The sequence below is a fragment of the Xylocopa sonorina genome, chromosome 3, assembly GCF_050948175.1.
Source record: "Xylocopa sonorina isolate GNS202 chromosome 3, iyXylSono1_principal, whole genome shotgun sequence".
In the NCBI taxonomy this organism is placed as follows: Eukaryota; Metazoa; Arthropoda; class Insecta; order Hymenoptera; family Apidae; genus Xylocopa; species Xylocopa sonorina.
Window position 1 is genome coordinate 12,325,652 of NC_135195.1, and position 21,493 is coordinate 12,347,144.

The 21,493-nt window shown below is 46.0% G+C and overlaps 2 protein-coding genes across 2 annotated transcripts in view; both read right to left on the reverse strand.

Moving 5' to 3' along the window:
- LOC143433614 (WD repeat-containing protein 55 homolog) overlaps nucleotides 1-21,493 on the reverse strand; it is a 128,482-nt gene that overhangs the window by 72,013 nt on the left and 34,976 nt on the right. The window lies entirely within an intron of this gene.
- Kr (krueppel) lies at nucleotides 8,497-14,293 on the reverse strand. Its single transcript, XM_076911044.1, has 3 exons — nucleotides 13,742-14,293; nucleotides 10,052-10,733; nucleotides 8,497-9,406 (listed from the first exon to the last, which is right to left on the reverse strand). Exons 1-3 carry the CDS (start codon nucleotides 13,779-13,781, stop codon nucleotides 8,605-8,607), a joined length of 1,524 nt encoding a protein of 507 aa, XP_076767159.1. The 5' UTR covers nucleotides 13,782-14,293; the 3' UTR covers nucleotides 8,497-8,604.

Sequence of the window (21,493 nt, forward strand, 5' to 3'; positions counted from 1 at the left end):
TCGTTTTAATTAGTACATTAGAACTATTTACATATTTTATTAACAATTAAAAAATTGTTGCGCGTCTTTTATATACCGTGGTGGCAGCGGAGAATTGGCTCGTGACGCAAAGTCCGTCCGAAGGTCGCGCAACTTTCAAGCCTAGCGATTTTGACTGGTGGCAAAAGGATTCGCCATATGGTCTCCTACTTATCGTTAGATGTGCCACGAGAGCCACGAGGAGCATTCGACCGCCGAGAGGCAACGGTGGTTCGAGGAACGGGGCCCATTTATTTGGCGTGTGCTGTATAATTAGGACTCGGGAGAGTCCGGCCTCACCGGAGCAAGCTCATTGTCCTTTTTTTCTCCCGCTAGCTGGAAAACGAGTTTCGAAAATATATTGCTGGCTCCCCAGTGCGGTCGTTCGAATTCGGATCCGCCACTGCTCTTCGACGTCCACTCGGAACGTACTTCCGGAAGTACCTGGTCATCCAGTAAATGAAACCATTCCGAGCAAAGTATATCCATAAATACACTATCCTTTTCCTTACTTTTTCCTCTCTCTATTTGTTAAACAGAACCATCAGAACATCGACGATCATTCATTGATAGCCAATAAACATCCGAAACTCCACCAATTTCATCCTTAGTTCCTTTATATTCTCTGTGGCATCGTTTGCATGGAAATCGAACCTAATGCCCAGAGATGGTAGTCACGCCCGAAAGAGATCGCTGTTTCGTGCGACGACGTTCGAAATAGGCTGGTCGATCGTTCCTTTTTTTTTTCATTGTTCCGACGCCATATGCCGGGAATAAAGCCGACTTCCGTAAAACGGGAAGTCATTTAAATTTAGGCTGTTTACGGAATTTAAGAGGCGAGCCGAAGTGGAGAGTCGCGGCGAGGGGTGGAGGCACCGCTGCGACTAATATATTCCAATTTTACGTCCATTTCCAGCTTCGAGGAACTACCGGGATCATGTATTTTTAGTTGCTTGCACGAAAGTGTCGTTTCGTCTTTTAGTTTGATTACCAGGACGACGGTGATGCACGAGGAAACGGTTGAAGGCACGAGATCTTTCCTCATTTGTGGTGGCAGTAGTTGATGACGAAATAAAATTATAGTCGCTTGATTGTTAACGAACCGCGAATGTTTACGCATCTGTAGAATTTCTGCACGTTAATTCTCGAAGAAAAATCCGCTCTCGTACCAGAGGTTTTCCACATTCTGAATAATCGAGGCTCACGAGTGGAAACCACCTCTATGCGTGCCTGGATTTCACGTAATTTTGGGTTTCTCCCGTAAATGGTATCGCATTTCTTAGGGCGCTTGCATCGGATTGGTGCATTGTCAACGGCGGGGCCACCTAAGGGTCCGAGGGTGCCACAGTCCAGGATCCCTTTCATCCCTCTTTCTTCGTGGCAGCACGCGCGCTCTTGCCGCTATAAAGGAGCGTTTTTTTAGCAGAAAGACAAAAAACAAGGAGGCCACGCCGCGTCTCCCGTTGGAAAGCGGAAGAGAGGTTTAGCGGTGGCTCCTTCTGCCTCTTGTCCTCGTCGCTTTTAGAGGGACGCGTGGCGTGCACACGACGTCATTATTTCACGGTTTTCTCTCTCTTTCTCTCTTTCCCTCCTCTGTTTGGACGTCGTGCACCAATCGAATATTTACGACGTACTAGTTGCACCGTGTTTACCAAAAATTTCCTCGCCTAGCTGCTTCCATTAACGTTCATTTTACGATCGTTCTCCGTCTTCGAGCGCCGTCAATGAACGTCCATTAAGGGTGTTTCGACATCGACGGTGGAAACCTACCAAATTACCCTTTCTCTTTGTTTTGGAATCTCTCTAATGAGAGAGGGCGAATTATTTAAGTGTCTTTCTTAATTATGTGTAAATATATCCAAGAAAAGTTAACGGATCATTTAACTATTCTTGTCGACTTTAACATAAACGTGCTATTGTTAGCTTGCGTATGTTTGCCTATTTTATACCGGTACTTCAGGTAGCAACATAGCGGTCCAGAGACCTTCAAGTTTTCCGGAGCCTGACCTCGAAAACAGTTCTTCTTTCGATGCACCTCAAAAGGAGTGTTCAGCGTTTACCTTGGGATTTGTTCATGCGTCCAAGCTGTTTCCGACAAAAGATTTGTAGCGCCAACAGAGAGGACCGTCTATTCGTTTATTTATCCAAACGCAACGTCTAGTGATTATCCAAGAAAAGAGAGTGATTCGTCTTCCTCGAATTAAAAATCGTAGGAAGGTTAATTCTAATCATACTGTACGTCTGTATACGTGTTGCACAAAAGTCTCCACAAACCGTAGCAATTAATATCCAATTCCACCATTCCTCGACAATCGTACATTAAAATATCATTTACCACCACCCCTGGGCGACAACACCTATCTAATCGGTACGAGACACGACTACCTAGCTGAAAATTCAGTCGACTCATCGAGCCGATTGCAAAAAGGAGCTGGGCATATCCAGACAAATAGACGTTCGGAAGGAAATTCCGTGGTGACGGATTTCACCGATCCATCCAGTCAGTCTCGATCCGCTGCATCTGCCACGTGCCCCCTACATTACGGCATAATGTGTCACTGTGCCACGAACGGGGCTCTCCCTGGCCTCCCTCTCGACCGATTTAACAGCGCCCGGCGGCAGCCACTCTTGTCTCACGCACACTGGAAACGTCCTTCGCTCGTGTGTGGAATCCTAGATTTTGGAAACTCGTCGGAATTGAATGGCGCAGCTGAATGCGGCTCGTGCAGTGGTCCCGTCGCAAACGAAAAAGGAGCGAAAGAGACACACGCGTAGAGTGGTCGGCGCGGCCGTGTGTGGAGCAGTTTTTCAGCAACCACCCCTTCTCGCCTCCCTTCCCTCTCTCGCCCATCTAGATTTTCACCTCTCTTTTTCCTGGTTTCTACGTTTTTTCCTCCCCCCCCCCCCCCCCCCTACCCCTCCCTTCTCCTCTCCTCTTTTCGTTTTCCTGCAATATTGGGCGTCGCTGATGCAAGATGCAACCTCGGATGAGTTGTGAAAATATTGACGCTTTGTGGGCCGCGACAGTTTATTCGGGTCCTCGTCTCGTGGTCCTTCAGGGGATAATAGACTCGGGATTTTTATTGACGCGTACCCGGGAAATATCGATGGATCGATGGTTTCCCTGGAATCCATTAACTTCGCCCGGGTTTGACGTATGGCGTATCCACCGCGATAGTTGATTTTTCTCCTCTCCGCGATGTATGGATGAATGTTTTTGCTGGTGAACTTCGACGAATAGAGTACACACGTCGATACGCGGACTGTGAATTAGGGCGAAACATATTCGAGCTTTTAATGTTAATCCTTTCAGTGTGGAATATATCGTATTTAAACTAAGTTCTTCAGAGATGAATTTCATTGGTTTTCAAATTACTTGATTAGACACGTAGGTAGTCATCGAAGGCTAGAGGATAACGAGATGACGATCTCGGCAGCCAGGGTAGGTGAGAAAGTAGAAAAAGCAAGAGAAATGATTAAACAGTGAGTTTTTAATAATAAAAATATTTTGACAGACCAGTCAACTCGTTGGGAACATTCATTATAATGAGTCGTGGTGGTATGTATAGTATGATCGCGAGAAATGCGGTAAAGATTGGTGGTGATAGTAGAGGGTGTGTGGTTAGAGGGATCGTAGAAATTACAAGTAAACACCGTATGATACAAAGGATCTTTCTTCTTCTTTCGTTTCTTATTCAAGATAGGAATTCGACATTGGCAGCAACAGCGCAGTATCATCAATGATCATGATGATGGCAATAAAAATAATAATAATGATAATGACAATAATAATAATAATAATAATAATGGCAATAATAATAATGACAATAATAATAATAATAATAATAATAATAATGACAATAATGATAATAATAATTACAGGCAGAGTACTATAATCAATTAAATTACTTAAAAAACGGTCTATATTCGTATTTGTACGCGCAATATCTCTTTTTTTATAATACCCCATTTACTTTTTCCTTTCACACTTTTTTATTTTACTTCATCATCTTTTCCCTTTTCTCCTTCTTTTCTCCTCTTTCTTATCTATTTAGGAATACTATTTAAAATCAGTCTTGTGGTTGAGATATATTAGGTGTCTGGTGAGGTAGTGTCAGTTTCATAGTATACATCGAGTGCCACTTGACGTAAAGCCGTCGTACGTATTTCGAGAAATCGCAAAATCTCCATTCGTCGCACGCGATAAGTCCACCGATGAACAAATTCTATTGTTTTCCTTTTCTTCTCCTGATTTCACCCGTTTAGCTGACCGATACATACTGACAAGATCGAGCGCGTAATGTAACAATTATTCGGAACGATGGATGTTTCGAGGTATACGCGCGTTGGGCGCCCAACATCAAGTGGCCATTCATCCTTTAAATAATACGAATAAGAATAGCATTCCTTCGCTTGTTACATCGTTACATGATATAATCGCGAGAAATTATAATACACATTTACGATAACGTACACACTGGGACAAAAGGATAGCGTGCCGGTAATAAGCGTTCGTGGTTTCGGAACTTTCCTCGATTATACATAAATGATACGCGTGACTTTTTGCAGATACAAATCTCCAACGACAAATTACGTTATCCGAGGTGGATGCACGTATCATCGAGTGTTTGTAAAACTTTAGAAACGTGGAAATGGCTAAAATTTGTGGGGGGTGCTATCGTCTTGTCCGACAGTGTATCATACATTACGCGTGTAGCGTATCCGAGCCGCGCTCCCGTATAATCGTGATCCCTGAGTTTCCTTTTACGGTAGATATCGTATTCGATACAACATTATAATTTGACACAAACATATAGTACTTATATGTATACATATGTTCTTCTCTCTTGCACATTAAGATTAAAATCCTATACAATAATATACTTGGGATTCGGGGTGGTTTTTCACATTTTGTCGGGGGTACGAGGTCGAGCCCTGCTGACCTTTGTCGCCCGTGTTTCAATCTACTGATCGGTGCTCGAAATTAATTAACGCCTATCGAACAGGCGAGTGAACGGAGTAGAAACGGAGAGACGATAGAACGTGAAAGTCGGGGAGGAAGAAATGAAACATTGAGTTTCATAATTATGTACAGGCTGAAATAAAAGACGAAGGGCAAGCTTTTTTTCTACGTTGGTAGATAGAAAGATAGATGCGACGACAGATCGCAACGTTTTACCAGAACGAGCTCGAGAGATGTCTTCTAACACGCGTATAAAAGGGGCGAGAACGCGGGACCTCCACAGAGGGAGGAAGAGGCAAGTGGGCTGGAAAATGGTTCTCGAAAGCTTGGAACGTGAATAACGAGTGAAAAGTGCAGATGAGCCGGGACCTTCGGAAAAGAATGTGGCGAAAGTGTAACGCAGCGGGGACGGAGTTTGTTCCCGACGAAATTTTCACTTTTCAGAAAAGAAAAATCGACCAGTGGGGTTAATTTCGAAAGTTACCTTTCTACGTTAACGTCACTGTCGCGTAATAAGCTCTACTTGCTATTTTACGGATATTTCTAAATATCAGAATCATATTTTGCTAAACACAACTATACAAATGAAATAAAAATATATACATTTATTTATTGTTTTAATATAATAACACAGAGGTAGACAAGGTTCGATTTTATAAATTGAGTCTATTGTTGAACCTGTAGTGTGATAGATTTTACATTTCCATCAGAATCTCATATTCTGTATTAAAAACAATTGTGAGGCTCCATGTACGTGTGTGAATGAGAGAAGAAAAAGAAAAGGAAAAGGAAGGAGGAACATTTTCTAGTAGACTCGTGCCCTAAACGCAAGGGTGGTAAAGGCAGATCAGAATTCCACTCGCGCTTCTCGCGGTTTGCATTGACGCAACATTTAACTCGCGCAAATAACATCTAAGAACAGCAAGAAGTACTTCAGATTTTGAATAGATTCACCCAGCCATTCGATTACAGTTTAAGAATCTCGTACAGATCAAACTCCAAATCGCGTTTGATGGCGAACACGCTTTCAACAAAGCGTATCCGTTGACGTTACCCAATGAAACCAGTCTCTGTTACGAGAGACACCCAGCTAAAAGATTTCAACGTCGAGATCGAAACGACACGGATCCAAAAGGAAAAGAAAACAGGCGACGAAGAAACTGTTCTTCGCAACAGTCGAACTTCTTCCCATTCCCTTTCTTGCGAAACGGTCGTACGAACCGAATAGAGGCGAAACGAGGGCAATTTGGGGGTCTCCGGCAACGTTCCGAGCGATATTTGCACAAAATGCAGACGAGGACACCTCCCTCTCTCTTTCTATTCCCTTTTGTACGAAAAACCCGGGGGTACGTCGAGTTATACCGGGTGTTCAATGTCACAGTTTCTACAAAATTACTTATACTACTCTTATAGATGTAGTAAAAGAAGCAGTATAAAATTATTTTCGAGGCTTTATTTTCGAGGATATTAGCGATGGATTTTCAAAATCCTCGTTCTCAAAAACGAAGCCCCAAATGTAACTTTATTTGTCGTCGTGTTCGTCTCATCTTGTCCCGTACAATCGCGCTTTGAATTTTCTACAAATGGTTGCCGAACACCTTGTATTTCGGAGGCGTAGCTCGAGAAACAGTCAGACCCGGAAGAGGGAGGTGAATGACGTTCCACGGTCTCTTCTTGCTCCAGAAAAGCGTCCCATAGACTGACCCATGGAACAATGAGCCGAGGTGGCCTCCGATGAAATTTGCATGCCGGTCCGCCGGACATAAATCAGAGTGCCATTGAGGGAGAGCAAGGCACCGCGTAGAAAGTCACGGTGGAGGGATGGCGACGACGACCACCGGCTGCGAATTTTCTGCCACGCGGTCCTGTATCATTTTGCGAAAACTGGTTCGCGCGAAACACTGACGCCCGCTGGTCGGATCGAACGACAAAGGATCCGTCCGTCGGAGGAACCGGCTGGCTGCTCGATAGAAAGAGGATGGAAATCGGAGAAGAAGATGGTCACCCGATTGTACGTGAGAATGAACGTGGAACAAGGATCCTTCGTTTCACGGAGGACTTCTCCTCGTGGATTTCACTTTACAGAGATCCGCTGGGTGTTTCGATCATTGTACAAGTGGGCGCGAATCGGGATCGCGCTGGAAGATCGGCTTACGGTGCTGGTTTTTTTGCGAAGGGTGGATGCAAATGAAGCGGTCCTGGGCTTTCGATTCTCTTTCAAGTTCTTGCGTCTGAGTGACGCGTGATGCGAAAATTTCAGGCTATTCTTCTTGGATTGTCGAGAGAGATCGAGCAGAAATTGTAAGGGTAGTGACCGAGGTTCTGTGAATTTCTGTTCAAAGTTTTAATGAAAAATAATGTGATCTAGAACTAACTATATTTTAATAACTAATTAAATTAAAATTATTTTAACATTAAATTAACACGTTAATGATCACCATAAACGATATGGAAACGCGTTGGTAAGGTTAAGAACAGAAAGCGTAGGACACATCTCTCGAGCTTGCGCGACAGCGCGTACACAACAAAATGGTGGTGTTATCGTAGTATCGCGAGTACGTTTAGTTCAGTCTGTGGCGATCTTCCGAAACTCGCTGTTAGATGAAGCGTAATCGGATAGTAATCATTCCTAGATGCTATTTGTGCAAATTGAGTGTAACGTGAATGCCACGAGATGCGCGAACGAAGACGACACGTTTCTGATTCTCGACAATGCGTATCAAATACCACTAATCCTCTGCTACTCGCTACCAGATGAACTACCACACAAGTTTCCAGTTTCGACCTTCAATTTCTATATAAGGAAATTCTCACCTGATTCTATCATCTCCTACGCGTATGGCACGGGTCTTGCTAGGTAGTCTTACTGACAAGTCCATTAGCAAGCTCAAAACGAAACGTTCCTCCTTCTTTTTCTTTTTCCTTCTGTTCTCCCTTTTCTCAATCACAATTATATACAATGGTGCACGAATTGGTGACCCCGGTGTGATCGAATACACAGTGGAAAGGATAAGTAACAACGATATGCGACAAACTAGGCCAGCAGCACCACCTCGAACGGACCATCTCGGACGGATTTTGGGTATAGCTGCAGCGTCGCTGAAATTCGTAACCACTGTCCTAGGGTGGTTGCGCATCTACGACGTCGAATCTATACCGATCGTATGTTAATTCCCGGTGGCCACCCTAGGACAGCGAAATATACGACTGCTTCATCGTGGATCAACCACGTACTCACCGCGTTCATAAAGTAGTTAGCAATGACGCACTGGCCGCTATACCCACCGTCACTCGAGGCCTAACGACGTATCAGTATCAACATCAAAATAATTAATAGTCATCTATAATAATATAATATATATATCTATAAAAAGCATCTTAACAATAGTGACTGTGAACCGGTGCGTGGAGGATTCAATATCGATACCGTGAGCCTGCGATGGCTCGACTCGCCTTACTACCCAAAATAAACGAGAAACTCTCTTCCCCTCTTTTCTCCACCGCTATGGAACACCGATAGAATAGGAGCGGCGTTTCTCCTTGGGTAGACGCGTCGAACCGAGTGAGAAGTGTACAAGGTGACTTTTCTACGTAGCTATGTCTACGTACCCCTAAAGACTCCACTAGGACGCGTGACCGACATTAGCCGCTGCGGGGTTCCCAAGGGATGCGAAGTGATGCGCGTATTTGTTGCGATGATGACTCTGAAGGAATACACTGTTCGGGCTGGAGGCCTCGGACATGTCCAGGTCTTCCTCGTCTTCCTCGTGGATCGTGTCGCTGCTCGGGCTGCGGCTCATCGGCGAGTCGCCGCTGCTGTTCGATTGGGAGTGCGGCCTGTGCATGCCAGTGGACATGGACAGGTCTTCCGGTTCCGTTTGCTCCGGTAGATCCACGGGTATGCCGGACAGATTCAATGGCATGGGCATCGTCGCGGTGACGACGGGACTTGGCAATTGGCGATGAGCCGGTCTCACAGGGGTGTTCGTTCTTCTGGCGAGCATTGGCGACGCCTCGGGCTCTTCCATTTCCACGTCGATGTCGATGTCGATGTCTTCGTCCAAATCGTCGCTCGCTAGGGACGGAGAGGCGACTTGCGATCGAGGAATTTGTCCGGTGGCGTTCATACCTGTGCCACACTTGTGATGCATCAGGTGGTGCCTCCGTCTGAACCGCATCAGACAGTGCTCGCACTCGAACGGTTTCTCGCCCTTGTGAATCAGTAGATGTGCCTTCAACTGATTCGAGTCGCTGAACTTGGCGGCGCACAGCTCGCACGCGTAAGGGCGCTCGCCGGTGTGCACGCGCAAGTGGCGACGGAGGTTGGCTACCTGCACGAACTGCCGGTCACAGTGGCTGCAGTGGTACGGCTTCTCGCCCGTGTGTAGCCGCATGTGGGTTTTTAGGTGATGGTCCCGGGTGAATCTGTAATGATCAAATGAAACTTTCTTTAGTATGTTACACGCGAATAGTAACCATATTTCGATCGATCGTTTATTAGCTTTCTTTGAGCGAGTGACTCATGATCGTGGATGTTAAAAGACATAAGTCTTTCATTTTATATTTATTGTTTCCAAGTATATCTTCGATAAAGATCTCGTGTCCGAAGATTCATGTCCTCCGTATAGTGAATAGAAAACGGTAGCCATAAAGCAAACACGAAGCGAAGAAATAAGGGTCGGAACCTCATAATAGGAAGTGGTTCTTGGCGATGTTTACTTTTCCATGACTTGAGATTTGAGTAGCCAATGGATTCCAAACAAATTACGGCACCCGTTCAAAGTTCACCAATTCAGTTCTCTTTATCAAAACCACAGAAAATCTAACTACCGTCGCGTTATCTGCAAGAAATACCAAGGAACCCCGACTTTATCTACAGCCTGTATAACTGCGAAACGAGACCTTACTCAGAAACATGTTTTCCACTTGACAAAAAAATGTCGCGGCCTTTAAAGAAACAGATTCGAAATCGAAATCGGACTACGTTAAACGCGTGGCAAATGAAAGCTGTTTGCGTTAAGCAAACGGAAGGAAAATAAAAAGGCAAATCTAATAACCGTGGAGTGTTACCTTTTGTGACATTCCGGGCATTCGAACGGTTTCTCCCCGGTGTGCGTGCGCTCGTGGTTCTGTAGCACGTGTTTGTACCCGAACGATCTGGAGCACACACCACAGGTGAACACCTTGTCCCTACCGTCCTTGCCCGCCTCGGGACTAACCGAGGTGGGTGGACTGAGTGGCGCCGTGCCCTCGACCAACGGTTGCACGCTGTCCGCCTTCGCCTTCTGCGTCTTTCTCTTGGCCGTCTGACCTTTTTTCGTGATCCTGTCGCCGCTGCTGCTGACCACGTTGTTGTTGTTGTTATTGTTGTTATTGGCGACAGTGTTGCTGGAGCGCCGCGACGAGGACTTGGTGCTCAACGCGGGTGACACTGGCCCAGGCGAGTGATGAAGCGGTGACGGCGGCGACGATGCTGTGGGTGGAGCCCAGCCACCGAACAACGTCTGATGATGTCTGTAGAGAGACGGGCTGGCGGCTAGCGTCGCGTGCAACGACACGGGAATCCCCGCGGCCATCAAGGCCGCCGTTCTGCTCGCTGCGAGCAATTGCTGCGGGGTAAGCATAGACAGACCCGCCGCTGTGCTACCCATGCCGGGGAACATTACTTGCGACGTGTTGTTGTTCAGGGGCGGCGAGAGCGGCTGTTTCTCGGATTCTTGCTTCATGTCGAGGTGCTGCCCGGTTAAGAGTCCTGAAAAATCAACGGGCATATCTTGTTGAACAATGTTGGTTTTGTTCGATTGGATGTCGTGATGGACTTAACTAAATTGAACACTTTTTTAACGCATATCAATCCTTCGTTAATCCTTTGAGCATTAGGTGCCGGTATTAATGGTTTACTATTTGTACGCGTAGATCTAGTGAGTTGTGTTACAAGAAGCAGCGTAATACGTCATAGTGTGGTTGTGTCTAACATTTTAGTGATAGTACGTCGCAGAAGTACACGGTTCCGTTTGGTTAAACTGTGGTTACAGATGCAAGATTGGAATATTCTCGACAGTAAGTTTGATTCAATCTAGTCAGTACATACACTAGGTGACATTATCTGGGTACCATTTATAAATCAATGTACCTCGAAAATTGTACAGTTCTTCAGGGAATACGTAGAATGGTTTTCGAGCCATTTCTCAACCGACTTCGCATAGGGTTTTGCATTGACTAACGAAGCAGTTTCCGAAGAGTGTTTAGAATTTCGCGACTTTTCCGTTCGAACTACGATATTTACCCTCCTAACAACAAGAACAGGAAAGAATCGACTCTAAGGAAGAGATTCGCGCGAAGTCGGTTCAGAATCTGACGAATAACGTCGCGTTCCACGCGGAATCGCGTCGTGCAGCTTGTTGGCTACGGAAGACACGCGTACAATTGGGAAAAAAAGAAAAAAAAGACGAGTGTCCGTACGTGTACGGAATCGTACGAGAATCTTTTCTCCCGCGTGCATCTTCCCTCTCGCGTGCTCCACCATTTGCCGCTGTATTCCTCCGCGTCCCTCTCTCCATTCGCCCTCCCACACACGCTGCTCACACGTGAGCGAGAGACTCGGTCCTCCTCCATTCACTCACACTCCCGTACGCCGCGCGGTTCATTCATAAGCCTCGACTTCCCACCCACGTCATCGCCGTGTACCCGCCTCTATTCGACTTGAGGCCAACGACTCCGCGAAAGTGCAAGCAGTGGTGCATTCCGTCGAGGGCCACGCGGTTTTTCGCTCCGAACCCGAACTCCCGCGGATTCTGGAGGGTTGAAATTTCGTGGCTGTCCGTTTACTGTCGTAAACTACTCTACATAATGGGGTAACGTTGCTTTCGAGGTGAATCGACGATCGACTTTTTTTTTACGTGGGAAGATAAAAGAGGATTTTGTTCCTTTTTTTTGGACGGAGTGATTTTGGCGAAGAAAATGTTGCGGAGAATAAATATAACTTTCTCGGGAAAGAGCAACCCTCGTATTGGGGTTACACCTTCCGATGATTGCTTATCCGCGTGATCGGCGAGGTTCGACGAGGTAATTGAATTAATAAGAGGACCGCTTGCGAAATTAGCGGACGGAAAGGAATTATGATAACGATGAAATAATTTGATGGTCTATTTAAATTCAAGGAAGATCGGCTTTTTTCTGCCATCAAAATCGCTCCGCCGTCGTCGAAGATGAATCAGCTACGGAATAATTGCAATTATCCGAGTTTTTCTAACAGGAGAACGGGGAATCTTGCAATCTACATACGAGATGAGACGAGGTTTAATTTAAGAAAACAATGAATCAAGCGGCCATACTCAGCCGCCACTTACTAATTAATGGACCGTTTAGAAGAGGGGCTGTAATGGGACCCGCTGAATCAATAAGGGCGCGTAAGATCTATTCTCTTTCTTCTCTCTACCCTAAAACTCCCTTAACGTAGCCTAAGATTCTTACAGCCTACAATCGCCGTTTCCCGGCAACACAGCCAGGAGTACCGCCCCCGCTCGCATCCCTTCCCTAATTGGTCGCAACCCCAATATTCTCTACCGAATCCCTTTCCCTTAAGGTCCGAATAAAAATTTCTCCTTCGATGCTGGGCTTCTTCGCCGTTGTACGCGAAACTCGGATTCAATAACGAACGAGTTTTCGAAATTATTCCTAATACGTCTACTTGCATTTTGTTCCTCTGTATTCGTGCAATTTGATTCTCAAAACCGATGTCCATTAAATATCGAATAATATCGTGAATGCACTTCGAGTTCGTAGAGAAGTTCGCAAAATCAATGTGACTCTCTTTTTCGCAATATCATGCGATAGATATCATACGATTTACATCACTGTTATTACACAGATACACACATGCTCATATGACTGAATTAAAAATATCTACTAAACGTCATCCGTCTATTAAACTTTACGTACGATTCACCACTTGCGAATCGAGCGTCGATTTGATGCTGCAATCCAACCATGCGACTCCGGTTCGCGCGCGCAGTTCAACCAAATATACCGTGTGTTTTGTTTATAACCTAGAAAACGGGTTTGCGGAGATTGTGGCTGCGACGTCAGCGAACGCGTTCACTTCCCGCATTCGAACGTTTTCGTTGCAATCACACTCGATCGTGGCTATTTCCGTACGACGGTTGCAACCGCGAAACTCGTCGAGTCTAATTCTCCTGAAAACCTAGCTCTTCCATCGCATTCTCTCCCTCTCTCTCTCTCTTTCTCTCTGTTCGCATCGAACAATTTTACGTCTTCCTGGCTTATCCGATGTTTACAATGTGTCACAACATGAGCGTGTCGCCGCGAGCACTTTTAGACTTTGGCGCCGGGCCAGTGTCGCTAACATGCCCCCCAAAACTCGAAAAACCTTGCACGTTCCTCTTCCTTCCGACCATCCGCCTCATTTGAACGCGATAAATAACGCGGTTAGGTCACTGGACGTCAAACGAGACTAGAAGAAAAAACGAGTTCACCTTGGTTGTGCGTTGAAACAAACATGGGACAAAAGTCACGACTCTCTTTTATTTTCTACCGGATACGATACGCGTTGCGCAACGAATTTCATCAAAGTATTCTCATCGAATATGTAGATCGATAATCAATAACGATGCGAATGCGAGCGATGGGAATAAACGCGATCGAGATCGTGCTTTTTGTTTCTTGGTATCCAAAGTTTCGCGGTGCGCGGGGGGCAAGAGGCTGAAGATGGATTTAGAAGCAGACGATCGCAACACGTACCTGCATTAATTTGCGCCTCTTGAAGGTAAGACAGTGCCATTCTACGATCCGTGCTGCGTGTTTTCACTATGACACTCCATCCACTTCTCTGCACAATACGATCACTTCCGACGATACCAGGAAACGAGATATACGGATGAATACGCGTGAACACGCGTAGAACCTATCGAACAGCGGCACTGCACAAACGGCGTGGTCGAACGAAACGAGGGGCACGCTTTTTCCGTACGTGTCGCAGTTTCCTTGGAAAAATTTCTCCCGACGAACTGTTTCTCCTTGTTGAAGGGCGAGGAACCACGCGGCGCAATCACCTTCGCGTCGTATTTACGATCCTCTTCGTGACTCGCGTGTCTCTCCGTCGACGTCCTCAGTGGAACTGGCGCGCATCCCGCGGAACCAACCGGGCGAAGGGAAACGAACGAAATAAAAAAAAAACGAAAAAACAGAAGAGGAAACAAAGTGCGTAAAAAAACGTGTTACTACTCTACTATAAACAACAAACGTCGCCGTTCGACCACGAGGAACGACGACAACAAAACGACGTTACTCTGGGCTGACCTAACCCAATACTAACTGACAATCGAGTCGCGCTCACTGTAGTCAAACACCCCCCACCCTTTGCTCCCGGCTTCCCCACCGCGCGCTCTTTATCCCCACCCTCGTTCTCGCTCTCTACCCTCTCGAATCGCAACCCTAGTTGCGCGAGTCGCAGAAACGTGCTACGTCGGGGGATGAAGCGGACGGAGGCGCGCGTCAGACGAAGACGAATAGACTGGAAGACGTTAAGGGTGATTGGGGAGAGAGAGAGAGAGAGAGAGAAAGATGATACAGTTCGAGGCACGTTGCGAGATGACGGACGAGGATAGAAGACGCGATAGAAAGGGATTCTCTCAGGGGTAGAAAGAGCGAGCGAGATGCGACGAGACAGGGTGAACCTGCGGCCGTGATCTTTAAGGGTGGGGGACGTTCGCTGGTGTAGGGAAGACTGTGTACTTCTCTGTCGCGTCGCGATGGACGAGGACGGACACAGAAGGCGGGTAATCGGTGAAACCTGCGAGAGAAGAGATAGGAGTGGACGGGTCGTGTCGAAGGGGGTTGAAGAGGCGAGCTCGATGATATTCCGCGACCATAAACCGTAGCCGCGTGTTCTCGCTCACCCTTTCGCGTCGCGAGAAACGGGAATGATAAAAACACGGCTAAAGGGTGTAAAAGGGGATTGTTACAAGAAGCGATCCTTTCTCCGCGCGGTAGTCATTCTCTTAATGTATATTTCGGTTTTTCTTCTTATCTCGAAGAAGATTTCAAAAGAGGGTATCCAAAGAGGGGAGGAAATTATCGTTGGAGAAATTCTGATTCTCGTAAGGTTTTCATATCAGTTTTTTTTCAAGATGTAGAGGTATTTTTTTTAGTTTTTCTGCTTCCTTTGAAATGCGCCGTCAGGACGATACGAAACTCGTGACATTACATATGTACATACATTACAACGCATCCCTTGATTACGCATGCGGCACGGTGCATACGCACGCATCCGACAGACGCCCGAGCAAGAAAAACACGTAACTATTTATCCCCGCGAAAATAAAACTGTGCAAATTAAATTTGCAAACATTCTTCGCATCCATCATTCCGTATCAATAAAAAAGAGGGTGGAAAAAATTTCTCCGCTCCAAACGGTTAAAAAACGCTCTCGTTACCCGGTCCTAGGGAAAAAAGCGGGTACGTGCATCGCTCGTTCACGGTTTCTCGACGCGTTTTTCCCCGTCCCGCGTCTCTTTCAGCCGACGGAATCAAACACGAGCGGCGGACAATGCAATTTACGCAGGCTGCACCGCGGTATCGCGGCGGAACGGGCAGAGTTTCTGGTCGCTCGCGACTTCCGCGCGGCGATAACGTGCAAAGGGCACAATGCTCGAAAAAAAGGAGGCACAAGGCTGCCACTGTTTTTTCGGAAAAACGAATTCTCGTCGAAACACCCCGCCCGGACCTCTCCCGTGATCCGACATCGTAACCCCCGGGGTTTGGCTTTTTTTTCTTTTTTTCTTTCCTCTCTCGGGGGTGAAAAAGTGCGAGACACAGTGGTGCGTGCACGCGCGCGTTCTCCTTCCCTCACCTGCCCGTGTCAGGCGTGCGCAGCGCGTGCCTGCATCCAAAAACTTCACGGGACCGTCGCACACGCTCGTGCACGATAAAAAACTGGAAGAATGCCCCTGGTGTGTAGTCGCAACCTTTCGGATACGTGTACGCGCGTCTGTGTCCCCGTGTGTGCGTCAATGTGTGTTGATACGGTGTACACGGTCGCGAGAGCACGCTCTCCACCCTGTCAGTCTGCTGTCGTTCGGATAGAGACAGAGATCCGAGATATGGCGGGACGGGAAGGGAAACGGAAGAGGACCAGCGATGTATTCCGATCGAAAGGCGGAATCTCGATGCGTGGTCGGTGAATTAGCGGAGCGGTAGACGACAGGCTTCCTTCCCCCTGCTGTGTTCATTTTTTTCTCCTTAAATACACCGTATTATTATTTTATAGAGTCGGCTAGTTGGAATCGGTTGGTTAAATCTGAAATTGGTCGGATAGTTTTTTAACTTAGCAATAATCTTCGAGAACTTTCTATTTAAACAAAACCGAGGAGGAAAGGAAAATCTTAATCCTACCCCCGAATTGAGAAAGGGTTGGCAAACACTTAGAATTCCCTTGGCGTAAGGTAGATTATGCAATACTCGTATCGGACGAGACAGAGAGGAGAAATAGGAAAGGGATGTTTTTTAGGCGTTTAGGGTTATTGTTAGTTGGTGGGCGCTAGGAAAAACTGTTTACAATGGCCAGATTATTGGCAATTATTACGATACTTAACCCTTAGGCGTTTGCCGTGAAAGCGACAGCTTCTACCTGGTGTTCATCCATTGTGGGCCAGATGAGGCTTGTAACCCTTTGAGATACCTGCTACGCACGCTGCCCCGTGAATCGACGCGAAACGGAGAGCAGGAACCCATTTGTCACATTCAGTTGGTTAACACTGTAACACGATCTTTTCTTCTCTCCTCTCTTGCCTAGAATCGTACGAAATTTAACATACCTTTCACTTTTCCATACATCGATCACTCACATTTATTTTATCGTATATTTGACGGAGAAAAAAGACGAAATTTCCCGGCGAAATTATATGGCGACTGAAATCGGTGAAATAGGAGAGGTAGAAAGTGTAGAACAACGGTTGGAGCTGTTAAAAATATGCTGGAAAATAGTCTAAAAGACTGGACAATATTTCGTTGGCAGTAAAACGGACGAACCGTAGGGTTGTTGGACCGTCGACTGTATACCGGAAACCGATGTTAAGTGTCACAAGGGCAAACGTAGTTAGGGCACCGCTCTAACCGCTTGCGGAACGTTTTACTCTCTCCTCAAGCGCTCCTATTAAAAGGCTGTATACACGACTGTAGTGTATACGACTCTGCGTAGCCATCGGCAGTGGTGTCCGAGGTGTCGCGCGGCTCGGGAAAGCACAGCCGAGGTAAACGTCGGAACTGGAGGAACGTGCAACGAGAGTAGTACCGGCAATTAAAATTACGAGGACTGCTCCAGTTTCGCACAAAAGAGGGCACCCTAAAACTTCCTTGGGACCTTTCTCCGCGCTTCCCTTTCCGCTGGCCCTCGAGGACGCGTTAAACATAGACTTATTGGGGGCTGTTCGAACTTTTATAATTTTACTGCTCAAATCATCAGGTATGAAAATACTGGGGGCCATACCGAGTCCTTCCTGCAAAACGATGCTTGCGCGGGGGTGCAAGATGCTACGCCTCCCCTCTCTCTTCCGTCCTCTGTCCATCCATCGCTCGCTTTCCTTTTCCAACTTTCTGCGACGGCGTGCGTAAAACAGAATTGGATTTCTGATAATTTTACCCGGTGACGGTCGATTATATTGCACAGCTTTATGCGCTGGCTGTGTAATATACCTTTGCCGCTTTTGCCGTTTCAAAAACTGGGTGACCTGTAAAATTTAATTTACGCCAAACAAACGTTTCTTATTGTTCGTCACTTTTCACGGTCTCTTTCAGCCTCAAATTAACTAATTAGATTTATGAATGTTGCATGGCTGTTTTTTCTTTTTTTTGTTTTTTTTTATGACATCGGCGTCCGCGGTAAAACGGTGGACTTGGGTAAATGAAACGGACGGGCGGCGTTCGATCTTCCAGCGCGGGTAGCAATCGTCGCGAAAGACAGGTCGGATATTTACGTTTACGTTTAAGAAGCTTTGCGTTTGATCCTTGGCAACGAAAAAACCGCGGCACAGTTTGCTGTGGTCCTTCTTAAGAGGATTATACTCGTGCCCGCGGCGAATGATTCCCCTACGATTCGCGTTATGCAATCGTTAAGGCGCAAGAGTAGAATCGGTTCAGTTTTCGTAATGTTAATATTGTTATTATCGTTGCTGCGGATTTATTTAGCGTAGAAAGTAAATATCGAACGCGTATACTTTCACTTTGATTTTCTTTTCTCGCTGCTACGTTACGTAGACAAAGCGTTAAACGTACAACTAAACTCCCCTTTAATGCTCTGCTTGATGTTTTCCAAAAATATCTTCTCTACGTTCGTCGTAGAAAGGTGTAAACAAGCTGCTCCTCTATAATCTCGATAATCCAACAAGCTATGCGAAAGTAACGTATAGCTCGCATCTGACACGGGACAAAAATACGCGACGTCTCTTGCTTCTTGCTGTCCTGTTTTCAGAATTCTACGTACCTATGCTACGAAACATTTGCTACTGCTCGCTGTACATCTTGAAAATGAGATATGACCGATAGTTGCATAATATTCGGACGTTTATTAATGGAGTAGCAGTAAAATATTTGGAAGACGATCTGGTATAAATGCAATAGTAACAAAATTTCATTCAAAAGATTCTCAAACGATTTTTTAAAATTTGTATATTATTTATAATTAATTTCTGTATCACTAATATAACGTTTATGTCTCTTTCTCGGTTTAGACATTGCAAGTTTTACGATATAAGAAAAAGAAGAACGTCCGGAGCAAACAAATTTCCAGAAGTAACCAAAACGAGGACCACGTTTCCCAAGGAAACGGTTTTGCGTTTTTTTTTTTTGCGAGCGCGCGCTTTTTCACGTGAAACGGAAATCCTAACGGAAACCGAAATGCTTGTGCCGGCCCAATTTATGCAAAACCAATCTACCTTGAAATCTGTCCATTGTCAGCCGGAACCGCTTTACATAGGACGCGGTGCTACAGATTAAATCGATATCTTGATCTGCGGCTGCGACGAGCAACCGTTGGTCACGATTTTCCGCCACAAAGAACTGTACGAGTCAGCCCGAGAAATTTCGGTTGCGACTCTCGAGTGGACGGTTTTTTTTTCCTCCTCTCGATCGGTGACCGTTACAGCTAGATAAGAATCGCAGAGCTAAGCTTTTCCGTGTATTTAAATATGCCATCCAGGATAATTGAAACTCCGCCTGTCCGTTTTCTTGGCGCGCAAACGTCGATTCGAACGCGATCGAGATCTTCGAGCGTTCATCTGCCATAGGAAAAACTCGTTGCTTGTATTTCTCCCGACGTCTGTCCCATTATACGCTCAGTATTTTTTATGCACGATCGAGAACGACGAATTGAATGAAAACTTGCTCCCCTGAGATCCTATTTTCTCATTTTCAGAAAAAAAAGTAAAACGTATCGACTGTACGGTGAACTCGAGTGAAAAAGTAGAAGTAGAATATTTAATCGGACGTTGACGCGAGAGCATATACTTTGATCGAAGTTTGCTCCGTCCAGCCCAAAAGAACTACGCAGTGAAATCGAGTTAAAACACACGATTCACTCGAATAAATATTTAAGCACGCACTAATGGGAGCCTATTGATAAACCGCACTGTCAATATGGAGAATAAAAAGTTCTCGATTAGAGAGACAGGCTAAAGTCCTAGGTCGAAAACCACTGCTGATGATGGCTCGTCGGTATAATTAGGTTCTTCACACGGGCGCCGTAATGTGTTTACTTGAACCTTAAATGGTGAGATAGAAGCGTGTGTACTTACACCAAACACATGAATTGTCGGTCAGCTATCTTCTCATTATCGATCGAGTAATATTTAGCGCAACCTTATTAACGAGTCGTCTAATCACCCGGCTCCGATACCACCTAATGACCAGGCCTAATAACACTGATCCTGTATTAATTTCGTGTTCACCCACTGACGAACATGTGGTGTGCGAATAGACTCGAAGAGACGTGGCTGGACACACCAGCTGGTCTAGGAGCAACTTTCGTAGCTTTCATTTTTTTCGTCGTCCATCTCCGTCGTTCTTCTACGTTCGCGTCTTTTTGGAATTTCGCTACGAGACTGGTGTCGGTTCGTAGAAGAGTTGAAACTTTTGTCTAGAGTGATTTAGGATCTTAGGATTGGGATCCACGGATCCACGGATATATCTCGCGAACGTTTTGTCGTTTAGTATTTTTCGATTTACAACGCAAAAGTTTGATTCGCTTCTGCATTGTTTGAGAGATGAACAAGGTCGAAAGAAACCCTAAAAGAAATCACCGATCGAATCTCTCCAGAACCGTACATATATCCACGAACCTCCAGCATATTGGTGGCTCTACGATGCACAAAAGAATTATTCTCTAAGCGGATAGACGAGCCCTAAAAATTTTTTCTCCATCCTTCAAAGATCCCTTCGTTTTTCCTCAGCGTCCACTCGCGACTTCCGATTAACCGGTGGCTCCGTTTTGCGTGAAAGCCAGGACGAGGAGGGCGAAGGTACGCGAAAAGGTCGAACGAGGTACCCAAGAACGTAACAGTTGACCGGAGAGCACCTGGCCAGTCGAGAGATCCATCGATCTGGATTGGACCTTGCGCGACGAGACCGTTGGTCATCGTGCCTCTTTGTAGCTACAAATTCCACCCCGAGGAAGGGCAAAAAACTATGGCTGCAGCCCTTCGTATAAAGCGTTACCAAACGATCTATCTATCCTGAGGAATGTCGTGCAAACAATTTCAATTGTTAGGAGCTGGGTCTCGTTGGCGCCTCGACTCCGATGCGTCACTGTCCGATTAACGACTTAACGTTGTATGAACTGGGTGTCCTAATCAAACGTCGCTCGTGATCAGTTGTATTATCGTTTTTCATGCCGGAGTTCACGCGCGCAGTGTTCGTTTGGAGACTAACTTGGTCTTATCGTCCGTACACAGTTTCTGGGGAAGTTCAATGAAACGAGCCCCGAGGGGACGATTCGCTTCTACGATTTCTTACTTTTTTGTTCGTTGGTCAACGGTTGCGAGTAGAGATGGGATCAGGTTGGACATGTACCTCTGAATTCGGATCGGTTTCAGTGTGAAAGTTTCGTTTCACTGGGATCGTTTAGTAACAGTCTGATGATGACTAAAGTGGTTCGTATCAGTAGCGTCGATGCCATCGTTGGTTACGAACGATACGTTCGACAATTATTTTTCTCACAATCGTAGACTGTTGGATGTCGCATGTTCTTCCAGGGGTCACGTTTATCCCGATTGTGAGTATACGCGAGGTCTACCCTCGTCGAAGAACCATCCATCGAAACGGACTATTTTTACCCGGAAACGTATGCAAGACGGAAAGAAGTACGATTAGAATCGTCCACCCCTCGCTCTGTCTCCGTTCCTCACTTTTATGATATGCCCCTCTCGCTCTGCTTTCCGGGGTAACGTGCTCCTGCGTAACAAGGGCCTAACAGAGCTGTCAATCCGTCGATAAATTGAATGG

Bases quoted from the DNA above. Each gene is read 5' to 3' on its own strand.
- Kr (XM_076911044.1), bottom strand. From the start codon at position 13,781: ATGGCACTGTCTTACCTTCAAGAGGCGCAAATTAATGCAG. The intron at 10,734-13,741 runs GTACGTGTTGCG...TTGATTTTTCAG, and splicing joins AGAGGCGCAAATTAATGCAG to GACTCTTAACCGGGCAGCAC. The intron at 9,407-10,051 runs GTAACACTCCAC...TGATCATTACAG, and splicing joins TGCCCGGAATGTCACAAAAG to ATTCACCCGGGACCATCACC.